This window comes from Sciurus vulgaris (assembly GCF_902686455.1).
Source record: "Sciurus vulgaris genome assembly, chromosome: 8".
NCBI lineage: Eukaryota > Metazoa > Chordata > Mammalia > Rodentia > Sciuridae > Sciurus > Sciurus vulgaris.
Genome location: NC_136468.1, coordinates 46,574,956 through 46,589,470, shown reverse-complemented (window position 1 = coordinate 46,589,470; position 14,515 = coordinate 46,574,956). Strand labels below are relative to the sequence as shown.

Sequence of the window (14,515 nt, the reverse complement as noted above, 5' to 3'; positions counted from 1 at the left end):
GTGGGGCCCAGGTATGGGGGTTCTTCTTCCCTCTGTGGTTTCAATAAAGTACGTCTAGAAAAATCCTCGGTGACAGGGCGCTCCCGCGGGAGTGTAGCTGGGCTGAGGTTGGGTGGGGGAGGTGAAGGGAGGGGACCTGGATTTAAATGTAAGGGGCATTGCTTCAGAGCACTTGCAGCCTTCAAGGGTGCAAGGGAATTGAGAGAGAGCAGTCTTTAGGCAGGCTGTTCAAAGGCTACGACATTCAAAACTGGGGCTCCAGGATTTGGGGCACGAGCTTCGAAGGGTAGCATCGGCAGCGGGCCGGGAGGAGGCACCTCCCTCCCGGGCGGCCCCGGGTGCCGCGCAGCGCGGCCCCCGGCTGCAGCTACGCGTTGGGATTGGAGTTGCAGAAGGTAGGCGAAGAACTCCGCGAGCAGCGCACACGCCAGTAGAAGCTGTGCGCCTGTGACGTCAGGGAGCCACTGACCAATGGGGAGGCGCTGCCCTTTGGAGACAAACCATTCGACTCGTGGCGTCTGCATCAAGTCTGAAAGCAGACGCGCAACTTTCGCAGAATCCACCTTAAAATCTCTGCCTTAAACTGCACCAGCCCCCAAAAAATTCAAGGGGGGAAAGCAGGGGGGGAGAGCAGATTCCCCCCTCCCCCTCTCCTCCCATCCCTCCCCCTTCCTCCTCCCTTTGGGTTAACAAGGCCCGCTCACTATATCTCTTTATATTAAAAATATATATATTAGAGAAGAGCGAGGGAGAAGGAGAACCACCTCCGCCCCCTCTTTAAAATTTTTTTTATTTTATTTTATTTTTTTGCAAGGATCCCAAAGGCTAAGGTGGCTGCAGAGGGGAGAGCGGAGCGAGCCAAGTGGGGGAGGGTGGAGGAAACCCGGGAGAAGGCTTTCTCCAGCCCCCAAAGTTTTGATGATGACCATGACTACGATGGCTGACGGTTTGGAAGGCCAGGACTCGTCCAAATCCGCCTTCATGGAGTTCGGACAGCAGCAGCAACAGCAACAGCAGCAGCAGCAACAGCAGCAACAGCAGCAGCAGCCGCCGCCGCCGCCGCCGCCGCCGCAGCCGCACTCGCAGCAAAGCTCCCCGGCCATGGCAGGCGCGCACTACCCTCTGCATTGCCTGCACTCGGCGGCAGCGGCGGCGGCGGCGGCCGGCTCACACCACCACCACCACCAGCACCACCACCACGGCTCGCCCTACGCGTCGGGCGGAGGCAACTCCTACAACCACCGCTCGCTCGCCGCCTACCCCTACATGAGCCACTCGCAGCACAGCCCTTACCTCCAGTCCTACCACAACAGCAGCGCGGCCGCCCAGACGCGAGGGGACGACACAGGTGAGAGGCCGCTTGGGCAGCTCGCTTCTCCCGCCTCCCAACTGCCCCCCACCCCGCCCGCCCCGTTCACTTCCTCAACGCCCGGGCCTCCGCCGGCCCCCTCCCCCAGGCGGCCCGGCGCGCCCCCAGTCGGGCCCCGTGCGCGCGGGCTAGCCTGGCGCCTGCTTGCCGGCCTCTCCCTGCCCGGCCCCTTTCCATCGCCGCGGACCCCCGGCTTCGTCACGGTGCGACCCGCCTCGCTCCCCGGCCTCCAGCGCGCGATTCGGGCTGCGTCTCTGGGTCGGCGTAGGCTTCGCTCTACCTACAAGTCGATCCGCACTGCGCTCTCCCTCCCGCTGAGTCTGTGCGCCCTTTGCCTTGCTCCTTCCCTCCGGGCTGTAACCCGCGTTTGCCTGGACTGAGAACCTTTCTGGGCCACGACAGGGAGCGTGTTTTGCTTCCTAGCCCACACTGGACAGGCAGTGGCCTACTTTACGTGGGGCGCCCAGTGCGTCTCGGTGACTTGGAGGGAAGCTGGTGTGGCCTGTGGCTCTGGTTAAACTAGTGATAATTGGCCTTTTTCCTGTGGGCTTTGAGGCGTCTCCCACCCCTACTACTGTCTGGGCCCCTTTCCTCTGGCTTTTCGATACAATATTAGCTGTTCTTTTGTTCGTGGAGGCAATGCAGAGGGCCTCGGGCTGGTGGTTCTCAGCACCCGAGGGGACAAAGTTGTCGTGAGAGACGCAGGACTGACCTAAGCACCTGGTTGTGTTTTGTTTGGGGGTTTGGCCCCTCTCAGCAAAATCATTTCGAACACGCCAAGGGAACTTGGTGCACCAGGCTTAAAGCTGGTGACATCAACTCAATTGGCTGGGCAAATACCCGGGTGGCTCAAGCAAACCCTCGGGCACTGTAAAGCCAGGCCAAAAAGAGTCTGGTTTGTCCCAGAGAGTAGAGGCTTTGCAACACCGCGCACCCTAGAAAGTCGCTGGCGCGGCTTCCGCTGCGGCAGTGAGCGGCTGTTTGCCCAAGGGCCTCGGGCGTTTTCTCCGTACTCGTCGCCGTCGCTCACTGTTAGGGCCAGAGACAGGGCTGCTGGGTACACACCGGCGCAGTGGACCCAGAGAGGTTAGAACGTTGAAGGGATGCTTCGAGGAAACCCTTATTAGACAGGGGGGGAAACCTGACACAGATCCTGCCACACGCAGGGAGACTGCAGCCGTGGCCTCACGGGTGACCGCACCTTTGTATCATTTGCTTACAGATCAACAAAAAACTACAGTGATTGAAAACGGGGAAATCAGGTTCAATGGAAAAGGGAAAAAGATTCGGAAGCCTCGGACCATTTATTCCAGCCTGCAGCTCCAGGCTTTAAACCACCGCTTTCAGCAGACTCAGTACCTGGCCCTTCCTGAGAGAGCCGAATTGGCAGCTTCCTTAGGACTGACACAAACACAGGTAATTCCCGAGAAGCCCTGAAATGCTGGCCCCACTTGCAGATGGGGCAGGGAGCACATCAGGAAGAATTCTTGGCCTAGTCAACCAAGGATGGAAGGAGCTTAATGACAAATGCGTGCTTTCCTGAGATCACACAGTTTGGAATAAATGACCTGGTTTTGAATACTGGATTGGATTTGTACATCCACTCAAATCTCAGCGACCCCACCCCAGCCTAGCATCCTTTGGTGACCAAACTCATAATTCAAGCAAATCCTATTCCAGAGCAGAACAACATGAAAGAGAACAATCATGTAGGAGAAAAATGTGTAAGGCCAGAAGGCAAAATAAAGCCCACCTTTCTTGGGGATTCTTTTGTGGGCCCTAAGAGCTAATGAGAATTTCAACTCATTGACATAGAAAGAAATTATGAAGTGAAATGGGGTGAGGAAGACAGGTAGGCATAAGCTCCAGTGGCATTCAGTAAAGGCACTAGTTTGGGAACTGTTTATCATCTGATGGGTGAGATGGATTTTTCTGAAGATTACCCTCAATTCACTGGTTAAATCATTCTGGGTGGCAAGCTGATGGAGAGTGATCCTGGAGGTGGGGGCAATAGCAGAGTTGAAAATCAAAAAGAAATACACTCCAAATGATAGCAGGTAAAGCCACAGTTAAGTATAGTTGCTGAAGTTCCCCACTTTTACTAATTTGGAAAACATATGGGACATTTCAGACTTTATGGGAAGGGGTTTAGCTTAGGTGGGTATATTAGGACACTGGTCATAAAGTCAGACTGCAATCACCTGTAGTTTTTCTTGTCAACTGACTTAGTTGCATGAGGTGGTAGACCTCATCTGAGATGGGTGGCCTTTATTTATTTAGCAAGGAGACTTCAGGTTGTATGAGACAATTGCTAAGGGACTAATAGTGTGGTACCTTAAGACAGATGCTCTTTAAGCTCTTTTCAGTTTAACCTGCCTTTTCTTGCCATATTACCAAGGAAAATATTTGGTGTTTGATAGGAGGGGATCCCAGCTACTCACAACTTGTATTATTCTTGGGAGAGCAGATTTCAGGAATTTGAAAGGTAAAGGAAGCTACACTATATAATTTCCTTCTTCAAATAAGGTAGATCTGGAATGTTGAACTAGCAGTGCTTCCATTCCAGATTCCTGATTCACATTTAGTTTTGAGAAGCCTTTTACTTTTAGTGATTACACTAACGATCATGTGATGATTGTTGACCACAGTTTGACTAAGCATCCCTCAGAATGGGGAATGGGGGGTTGCCATCTTTAATCCTGTAGGATTATGGGAATATATTTATGTCTGGAGAAAGATGCTTAATGCATAATCTGTGGTATGTGCACTATATGCATAGGTATATATTTATTTGATTATAAATGTACAGTCTTTAATCTGTTCAGAGTCATTTGCCCACTGCACATGCATAGAGATGTTAGCCTTGGGAGTTGGTAAGTTTAAAATCAGGCTATGAGGAGGAGGTACATTCAAAAGGTACTTCTTTTAAAAATCCTTCTTCATCAAACTTTAGATCCAATTATCTCATTTGTGTTCTTATTGCATTCCTATTTATGCTGTTGTTTTAAAAACCAGTCTAGTATCCAACTCTAGAATCACAAGGAGTTTAGGTATTACAAATACCTAGTAGGTTGAAGGGAGGAGGGATGGGGAGGCTAGAAAGAGGTGGAGGGAGGCGGGGACTTGGCTTCTTGGTGTAATGGTGGGTGTTTTTGTTATGTTTGTTTTGTTTTTTTAAATATTGCTTTTGAGCTTGGAGTGAGGCTAGAGGCTTCAGTTCAATGTTCCTCAGCCCTAAAGATTGCTGCATTTCTTCCAGGTGAAGATATGGTTTCAGAACAAGCGCTCTAAGTTTAAGAAACTGCTGAAGCAGGGCAGTAACCCTCACGAGAGTGATCCCCTACCAGGCTCCGCAGCCCTGTCACCTCGCTCACCAGCTCTGCCTCCAGTGTGGGACGTTTCAGCCTCAGCTAAGGGTGTCAGTATGCCCCCCAACAGCTACATGCCTGGCTATTCGCACTGGTACTCCTCACCACACCAGGACACGATGCAGAGACCACAGATGATGTGAGTTGTCTGAGGGGACATCCTAGGGGAACGTCTGAACAAGGCAAGGAGGATCCGGGACCTGCTTGCATCTGCCAAACCAAGTCGAAGAAGCAGGCTCCAGATGGGGATGGCCAGAAGCCGTCTGGGCGCTCACTCGTGTCTCTGTGTGTGTGTGTCTCTCTCTCCTTTTTCCTCTCCTTTTCTTACTCTTTCCTTATTTTTCACCCTTCTTTACCTTTCCTCCATTCTTTCCTTCCCACCTTTTTTTCCCTCTCCCTTTCCATTGCTGTCTTTTCCTTATCCACTTCCTCTCGAAGTAATCAATGTTACATGAAAGAGAGAGAGAAAGAGATAAAGAGAGCGAGAGAGAGAGTGAGAGAGAGAGAGAGAGAGAGAGAGAGAGAGAGAGAGAGCGAGCACTGGAGACTGGTTTCTATGCCAGCATTCTGGAAAACCCTCACTATAAGGATATTTTCTCTTATCCCTTGGGATCCAGGCTCTGAGCCTCTTCTTCTCTTTGGGAATATCCATCAAAATGACTTTTTTTTTAAACAGACATTTACCCCCCACACCAGAAGAATCTGCGTAAACATGACAGCATTTTTACTTGTTTAATGAGTTTAAGACATTACATGATGAAAGAGAAGCATTTCGGACTCCTGAATTTTTATTTACCAATACCAGACTGACAAAAAAGAAAAAGAAAAGAAAACCCCTCACTTAACAGCCCTTCTCTAAAGAAAAAGGAAGAATTGGCTGTAAGATTAGAACATTGCCACAAAGGGAATGCTGCATGTTTTATCAAAATGCAATGACCAGGAATGATGATTCATTTAAAATACAAACAAACAACAACAAGAAAAATGCTCTTTCCCTACCCCACTCCCAAACCCTGAACTGGAATCAGGAAAGACAGAGGAAACAACCAAAATCACCATTCTATTGCTTTGACACCTTTGCTAGGTGAATTGGTGGTATTCACTAAGCTAATAGGGACATTTATATCAAGAAACATTTCTGTATATATTGTTGAATTTTAGTTGTATATATACTTTGTATGTTTTTGTCTTCTTTCATATATGGAGTAAAAGCCACAAAATGCCGGGAGTGTCCTGTATATTTCTCTGTGCGCTTATGTCTCTCTCCCCCTCCCTCCTCCCTCCTCCCATTATATTTTTTATCACTCTTAAAAGAATTTCTGTTTCCTAATATGGGAAGCCTTCTATATAAATGACAAGTGCCTACAAAGATGTCAGTTTGCACCACTAGCCTTTGTCTTAAGTATTTTAACATTAATCATGGATATTTTTTCAGCTTCCTTTACATATTTTTGTTGTGATTTCTACACATTTATCTGTTTTTTCTAAACATTAGAATGATGTATCTTCAGGTTAACCTCTAGACAGCCAGTCATTTCTAATGCTGAAACTAAGTATTTTCTTTTCCCTTTTCCCAGCAAAATAATACAGCTGCATTTGCCTTTGTTTGGAAGCAGTTTTTTTTTTTTTTCCACCAAAAGAAGAAAGAATAAAAGAAAAAAAAAAAAAAACAGAAAGTAAAGTGCACAATTATACCTGCTTAATGTTTAAAACCCACTGAAAGCTAGCTAGGTAGAAAAAAGTCCTATCCTGGATGAAACACATCCTTCCGATCTTGTGGAAAGCAAAGAAATAATGAAAATGAAAAGTCCTTTCGTCATACAAGCAGGAAGCCCCATACTGCGAGAATTAATGGCTACAGACCTGGGCATCCTTCAAATTATGAACCTTGAAACCACTGAGCCATTTATCAGAAGTCAATAGAGATACTCAGAGTGCTCCATATAATGACAGCGACATACAGTCGTGCAAAAGGACAGTCACTATAATTAGACACAAAGCAAAGACTACTTACCAATATACCCGTTCCTTTTTTTGTTGAGCAACTTCCACGCTCAGTCAGTCTTCAGAATGGTTTAAAACCGATCAGTCTTGTCATTTTCTAGCATTCGCATTGTTACATTAGGAAAAATGTTTTCTTTTCTTTTTTCCCCCTTCCTACTGTGAAACTTTGGGTTCGTAGCTCCCCAGGATCAATTCTGAACAAAGCCTCCAGCTGCAGTGCCATCCAATTTGAAGCAGACATTGGGGACAATTTAAGGTTTTTATCCACAAGAAGGTTTTTTTCCATTCTCTTAAATGCAGCCATAATTAGAGTAATTTTTCATGTAGCCCGCTGATTACAGCGTTTTTACCGTCAAAGATAATTACCTGTAATTTTCTTCCACTTTTAATACTAAAAAGCCATCTTTATTTAGATTCAGGAACAGGAAAGGCGAAACAAAAGAGGGAAATTATTCTGTTATTCATACACAAATTGCAGAGACGTAGGACCTAAAATTGAAAATTAACCAAAATTATAATGCTGAAAAGAATGGAAGAGGCTGCAGAAGTACAGCTGGTAGTGGGGCTTTGCTGAATTATTCAAATTACGTTAGAGGGAAAGCTACCATACATCGGAACCAACACTAAATTTTCTTTAAAAAAAAAAATTCACCAGATATATGCCAAACCACTGTGAGTGCATGGAATTCTGAAACCCAGCAAATATATGTTAACATATTGGAGGTGTTGTCAGTGATGCCTCGGTATGAATCTCTTTATCTCTTGATAATTAAAACCTCCAAGCAGTCCCTCTAGAACTCTCCTTGGAACTGGGCTTTCTCTAGGTCCTCTGAACCTCAAGGGTTAATATTTTTGCTCTTTGAAAGGTATTGACCCCATAGTAAACCGATTTCTGAGGGAGGGACTGGTAGGAGGGGCATGGGCAAAAGGCTTCGCCCAGCCTCTGATGCCTACTACACACCTCCCCAGGTTCAAACTTCCCGGGAGGTTGCAGAGTTTGGGGCTCTAAAGCCGAGTTCTGACCTTATTTCCCATTTTAGAAAGAGAAAGAGAACAATAGCTGCAGGGGGTAGGGGTGAAGGAGACTATTTTTCCTGAGCACCAATAAGCATCTTATTATCTTTTGCCACAACTTAGTCAAAAGGTTCCTGCCACAGGAGAAAGGCTTTTCTGCACTGGGGTAGGGAAGTCAAAGATTTCTCAGACTTCTGCACTTAACATTTCTAGCAGCTTATAATGAATACAGGGTCAGGAAACAGCGTCATCTATAGATAGAACAGCACTACTTTCCTGAATCTTGGTGCCTTCCTAAACCATACTGGTTCCTTGGCTCTGCAGCTTGATTCTGCATATCAGCCAGTCACTCCCCTCCAGCCCCAAGGTCACAGCTTTTGGGTTGGGTGGGCAGTAAGCTCCAAGGTCCTGGTACCCTCACCCACCCCACCCCACCCCCACCCCCTACACATACACAACACCAGCTTGAGGTAAAGGCCCTGAAAAGCAGCCTTGAAGGATTTCAGAGGCCAGTTATCACAGAAACTTTCCCCAACTGGAAGAACGATGTCGTAGGGGCTAAAAGTCTGGAGATTTTGACTACACCTGCCTTTGCAAATGACCGACCGCATACCTGTGATTCTAAAGGAGTCCTGCCGGGAGCTCCGTTTGATCTCTTGATGCCTCAAAACCTTAAATCACCGCCACATGTACATGGATTCACCTAGGATTACACTGTAACAGTTTTCAAATAGATCTTAACTGGGAATCTCAGCCTCCCTCCACACCTTAGAGAAACCTGGTGCTTTTCGCAGTCTCCAGTCACACCCTGGCACCAAACACATCAACAGCACAGAAAGGAAGAAAGACAACTCAGGTTCTTAAGGATCTCATCCACACCCAAATCCATTTACTCACCAGAACAACTCTTTCACTGCTAAAGGGGCTAAAATCTCAGAATTGAAAAATCTATAAAGCAAAGTTGTAGTCCATGATAAATTACAACAACACATACAGCTTGGAAAGTGTGAGAAGAGAAATATGAACTGTGCCTTGAAGTATGCAAGAAATAAAAACTTACCCCCAGTGAATATCTCTTAAGCAATGATCAAGGTCTAGAAATCTATACTGAACCGAAGCAGAGGAGAATATTTTTCTGAGTCTCAGGGCAGAAGCTCTTTCTCTATATTCTTGGTTGAGTGAGCACATCCAGGTGTGAAATTGTTTGCACACCCCAGCACCTCTTATATTGCCAGCAAAATTAGCTGTTATTACTGTCACTGTTTAGTGATGGTTAGCGTGATACAAAAAAAAAAAAAAAAAAAAAAAAACTGCTGTAATCAAGACCTGGCGCATCTTTGCAAATTACAGATAATTGTAAACGTCCAGATTATGATAATAGCATCCTAATCCAGCCTGCAATATAATTATTACAGAGTGTTACATCTGAAACTGTCCAGTAGGGCTAATTCAGCCATTATTTAGACCCTATTTTTGCACTGCAAATGGGTTGCTGAGTTGAAAATGTACGATTGTAATTTCACGGGGCACTCAATGAGTAATGGTATAGGAAGAGGAAAATACAAAAGTGAAATGTGAACAGTAGCGATCAAATCAAACCCTGAAGGACAAAAGACTGTTTGATTCATATGGAAAAAGAAGAGCGGGAATTAAGAAAATAGCAAATCAGTGGTCTGAAGCGTTACGTGTCCAAATCTTCAATAGTGTAGGGCTGATGTATTTGCAAGGGCTACAGTGTCTGCTGCTGCCTGGAGTTTGAAATATTTTTTCTTTTCCTTTTCTTTCTTTTTTTAATTTCCCGTCTTTTTTCTCTTTCCCAAAGCATTTCTCTACTATAAAAAAGTGCCCTTCCCCCAAAGCAAAGAACATTTGTCAGTTTCATCATTGTTTCCACTAAAGCCACCTCAGAGTGTGCCTGTCACTTGTTTATGAACATTTTCTTAAGTGAATTTGCAGTCTCTCTTGTCATCAGAGCCAAACGCCGTGGGTGCTTGTAAGTGTTCCTGTGCTCCATTTCCACTTTCTTTCACAGTGAAAAAATCATGGAGAGTCCTAGAGGATATTAGCAGAAAATATATTAATTGCTGCTAATTGAATTTAGCGGGCTGGGAAGCTGTCTTCTCCAATTGGTTTGACTGGCTATTGGTTTTAATTCCATCATTATCGCTTATTATCATCCTTCCATATAAACCAATCCAGCTATTTCTTTCAATTCATGTCATCTTATGCCTAGCAGAACAAGGTCAGTTTCCTTAAAATTGTAAGGATCAAAGAGACCAGGGATGGGAGAATTAGAATGAGAGAGACTGGGAGATTATGCTGGTCCTAGAGTCCAGGCTCTCTAGGGATTCTAGCTATTGCTTCTAGGAGGATGAACCTGCCCTGGTGGAGACTTCCCCAGTCTTCATTTTGGTTCCTGGTGGGGACCTCCTGGTCAAGTATACCTAAAGCCCTTATATCCCCAGGAGTTCAATTTTTCCCACAGTGAGCACAGAAAATTTCCTGGGCATCCTTTCCAGCATCTAGGCCAGTGTGTGTTGATTTTCCCTCCTCCCACCACCTCACCAACTAGGGAGCTGCCCAGACAGGGCCACCCTGCAGGGTGGCAAGCAGGCTTCCTAGCTCCTGGGAATTTAAGGGCAATAATGAAATGTCCCCTGTTTAGTGACCCCTGTTTACAGATGAAAGTTGAGTCCATATCCTGCCTCTTCCCCCGCCCCTATGTCCCCACCTTGCAAATGGCAAGTGGCTGAAATAGTCCTTGGATGACAATAAGCTTCCAGTGGCAGTTTCTGTTTTCATGTCTTTTGAAAAAAAGATGCTTTAAAATAAATCATAGCTTAGGAACTGTTTACTGTCCTTTACCCTCACCCACTTAAAAAATACACTAGACTGAATATAGTCGAGATTTCACAGAAAATTCTTACTGAAACCAGGATGATGATGATGATGATGATCATGAGTGTGTAGAATGATGTTATGAAGCTATTTTTTTCTTTCCTCTGGTGAAAGGTCATAATGTGTAGTATTTCACAGTTTTATATAAATCTTGGTTTAGGATGTGGAACAGACTCAATAATACATGTGCTTTTGGCAAAGAGACTCCTTCGGATCCCCATAAATCAGAAGTAAGAAGTCCAAGCGAACAAAAGAGCAGAAACACTTAATTGCTACAAACAGGACTCTCATCTCCTTTAAAGAGATTCATGTAAATTCTCTCAGTTCCTATCTTCACGGCTAGAGCCTGACCTATAAAACAGGTTATTACATTACAGCCGGCAGCCCTAGATGATTGAAAGGGAAGGTTCCCCCACCTCCCCTTAGGCCCCCTCCCACCCCGGCAGAAGATGTAAGGTATCCTTTCTGCCCCGCACCACTGAGGAATCTAAAGGCTGTCAGTGGGAAAAAGAAAACGACAGGGATTGGGGAAAGACAGGACTACGTAGAAAAGACTTAAACAATCCCACATGTGCCACCGCTATTTGGACTTTCTTCGAGGCCCAAAGTTTGCTGTGACTGGGCTGGGGTTGAAAATACCAAGTACCATGGGCAAAGTCCACAGGCAACACGGGAGCGCGAGCTCAGGGCTACAGCAAGCCGCAGTGTCCCCTCCCCAAGCTCCGGGCGGTGGGAGCCTCCACCCAGTCTCTGTGGGAGGGGGTGCTTAAGGGTGGAGGAGAGGGGTGACCGCAGGCGGATCCGATGGCGTGGCGCGCTTCCCAGAGGTGCCCAAGGGCTTCTGCCCTCAGGGTGTGCCTCTCAGGAGGGCTGGAGACCTCTAGGCTGGCGAGATCCCAGTGACCAGTGGGAGGCGCGCGATCCAAGGGGTTGAAGGGATGGGGCGCGGAGGGGGTGGTTGGGTGGTCCTAAAGGCCCCTCTTTCGGAATTCAAGGAATTGCTGAGGAGAATGGGAGTGCAGGGACAGTGTTCCAGCGGGCATTCGTTGTGCTTCGGGCTGGGGAGCTCCGGAGACTGAGCGGTGTTTCGGCCAGAGTGAGCTATAGGGCGCGCTGGGAGGAGGCGAGAGCTGCCTGGCCTTGGCTCGCTGTGGGTGACTCCCAGGACAGTTCGGTCCGGACGCCGCGAGCAGTGGGGCGTCGGGTGGGATCAAAGGAGTCAAAGGAGGCCAGCCGGCGCGTCTGGGATTGTGGGATAAGGGGCGGGAGAAAGAGGATTGGCATGGGCGGGGAGATGCTGGCCTTGCCTGTGTCACCGGGAGGGGGTTCGTGTGCATCTTTGTGTGGGTCAATGCTCTCCTGCCTGAGGCCGGGCTCTGGGTGGATCCGAGTGTGGGTGGACGGGCTCCCGGGTGGGTGCCCCGACGGGAAGGAGAGAGAGTGAGATCAAGGGCAGCGAGGTCTGCGGGTTCCTCTGTGTGTGTGTGTCTCAGGCCCTGTGGCTCAGCACTGGAGCCGCCTGGCACCCACAGGAATGTGGCTTCTCTCGGATCCCCAGGCCGCCTCTTGTCCCACAAGGAGGTGGCCGCCAGGAAAAAGGGGGAAAAAGGGTAGAAATCCGCCTAGCCCAACCCAAGCCTCAAACAAAGGCCAATTTATCTGATCTCTTACAGGAGGTGGGCAGGGCACCGAGGAGTCGCTTGCCCTGGGTCTCCTGAGCTTTGGCAGGAGGTCCGAAGACCGGGGTGGAGGCTTGAAAGTATTCGAGATGAAGAAACCCACTGGGGAGGTGGGGGGAATCTTGGAGTGGACTTGATTCGTCTTGGGAATACAAGCCTGAGAGTTAGGCAGGTGGGAACCGGAAGGGTCAGACAGAGGGGACGATCCGCGCCAAGTCTGGGAGAGTGGGATCCGCCAGTGGAATATTCTAGGGAGCGGTACGCGTATGTATTAGAAGGAACAATGGAGAGAGAAAGAGGAAAGGTGGGAGGGAGGGTGCGCGAGAGAAACATCACAGATATTTTTAGGCTTTGCTGAGGATCTGTTATTTTTACATCCTTGGGCGCGGGACTGCAGGGAGTTAAATTCCCCGGGGAGAAACCCCGTGGTGCCAGGGAAAGCCCGCTAAAGACTGGCTTTCCAGAATATTTTTGTTCACGGCTCCCGGACCAAGAGGGGTGGGGGAACGCTCGGGAGAGAAGAGGACACTGAGAGTGGAACAAGTGAGGTTAGCACAGGGGAAGGAATCCTGAAACCAAGTTTGGGTCAGCGAATCGTTGGGCCTGGACGCCTTGCAACCAGGCTTTAGAGTCCTTAACGACAAGCAGCATCAAAGTTAAGAGAGGAGGGTGGTCATTAAAGAGCTTCCCTCTTCTTTCCTTGAAGAATCTACCTATCCCTCAGCCGGGCTGCGGCTGGTGACTGGAGGTGGTGGAGGGATCCCCCCTTTTCCTCCAAGAAAGGGAGTAAAGAGATGACCAGACAGCTGAAAAAATAACTACCCTCTCCATGTGCAGGAAGGAAAAAACATAATTCAAGCATTCTTGACACTCTTGGGCAACCAGTGGGTGGAAAATGTTAGAAGTGTCCAGTGGATGTGCCCCCCACCCCAGTCCTCCCAAATTCGCAGGGAGAGGCGCCAGGACAGCAGAAAGCCAGGCACTCACAAACCACGATCGCGGGGATTTCTCCCAGTCGGAGTCGCCAGAAATAAAGCGCCGGCTTTGGTGTAATGGAAACTACCGAAATCCTTGCAAGCAAAGAAAGAAAAGCAGGAAGTGGATACCTTCAATTCTTCTCCCATCGTATTCTCTGCCAGCGTTGAAAACAAAACAGGGCACCGGCCTCTCCCTCTCCCGTCCCCCTCACCCTCCAGTGTGGCTAGCCACCCCACGACTGGACCGGAATGGGGAAAGAGAAAAAGTGGGAGACACGGCCGCTCCGGCATTGTGGGTGGGGGAGGAGAGGTCCACACCCCGGCTGCCAAGAGTGTGCTGCCCTGGAGTCAGGCAGGGTACAACCCCCTGAGGGTTGTTCCAAACTGATGGACTTGGTGTCTCTTCTGGAACGAAAGGGAAAGGAAAAAGAAGAAAAAGAGGAGATAGAAGGGTGATAGGGAGAGAACAGAAGAGGGAGGCAGGGAGAGAAAGAACACACAGGTAAATTCCCCTCCAGGTTGCAGCATGCCTTTTCAGGTCTAGTCTCCCAACCCTGGAAGAGCCTTCTCAGAAATCCTCAGATGACAGGATGTAATTTTTTATATTCCACCCCCCTTGAGAAGTCTCTTTTTGTCACATTTATTACTGCCGACTTCCTAGCTATAAAATATTTCACATGCATCTGGCAATCTTCAACACACATTTCCCCTGGTATTCTAAGGAAAGAGAGTCAGGTGGACTAAGGGACAGCCAGCCAGAAAATAGCCTACAATTCAGGCCTGGCAGTACAGTTCTGGACCTGCCTGTAGCTCTGTCACATTGTGAATAGCCACATGAAGTGATAAGAGGAGAAAGATTAGACATAGGCCTTGGTGGTTGCAAGTCCTTCATGTCTGCCCCCAAAGAAAGCTTCACGAAGAAGAATACCCAGCATATAAATTCCATTTCCCATGGTTTAAAACCTGCAATGCATTGTTTTGTAAGTAAAAGCAAAGTAGAGGGAGCTCCTTCCTGGAAAAAAAAAAAAAAAAAAAAAAAAAAAGAGTGGTAAAGAGAATGTAGGGGGAAAATATATTAAGAACATTATCTTATATGAAATGAAATGTATACAGGGTCACAATGCTTTCATTCCTTTCTCTCAGCCGGAAGTTTCCTGTCTTGGCAATACCCTTTATTGGAGGACGAAGAAATGCTTCCCCCTTCTA

General features: G+C 47.7%; 1 protein-coding gene across 1 annotated transcript; it reads left to right on the top strand.

Annotated features, from left to right (window-relative positions):
- Positions 1 to 871: 871 nt before the first annotated feature.
- On the top strand, positions 872 to 5,928 carry DLX6 (distal-less homeobox 6). The gene is made up of 3 exons (XM_079149442.1): positions 872 to 1,348; positions 2,592 to 2,785; positions 4,629 to 5,928. Exons 1-3 carry the CDS (start codon positions 919 to 921, stop codon positions 4,878 to 4,880), a joined length of 876 nt encoding a protein of 291 aa, XP_079005568.1. The 5' UTR covers positions 872 to 918; the 3' UTR covers positions 4,881 to 5,928.
- Positions 5,929 to 14,515: the final 8,587 nt, after the last annotated feature.

Coding starts and splice junctions, on each gene's coding strand:
- DLX6 (XM_079149442.1), top strand. CDS start 919: ATGATGACCATGACTACGATGGCTGACGGTTTGGAAGGCCAGGACTCG. Junction 1,349..2,591: donor GACGCGAGGGGACGACACAG/GTGAGAGGCCGC, acceptor ATTTGCTTACAG/ATCAACAAAAAACTACAGTG. Junction 2,786..4,628: donor TAGGACTGACACAAACACAG/GTAATTCCCGAG, acceptor CATTTCTTCCAG/GTGAAGATATGGTTTCAGAA.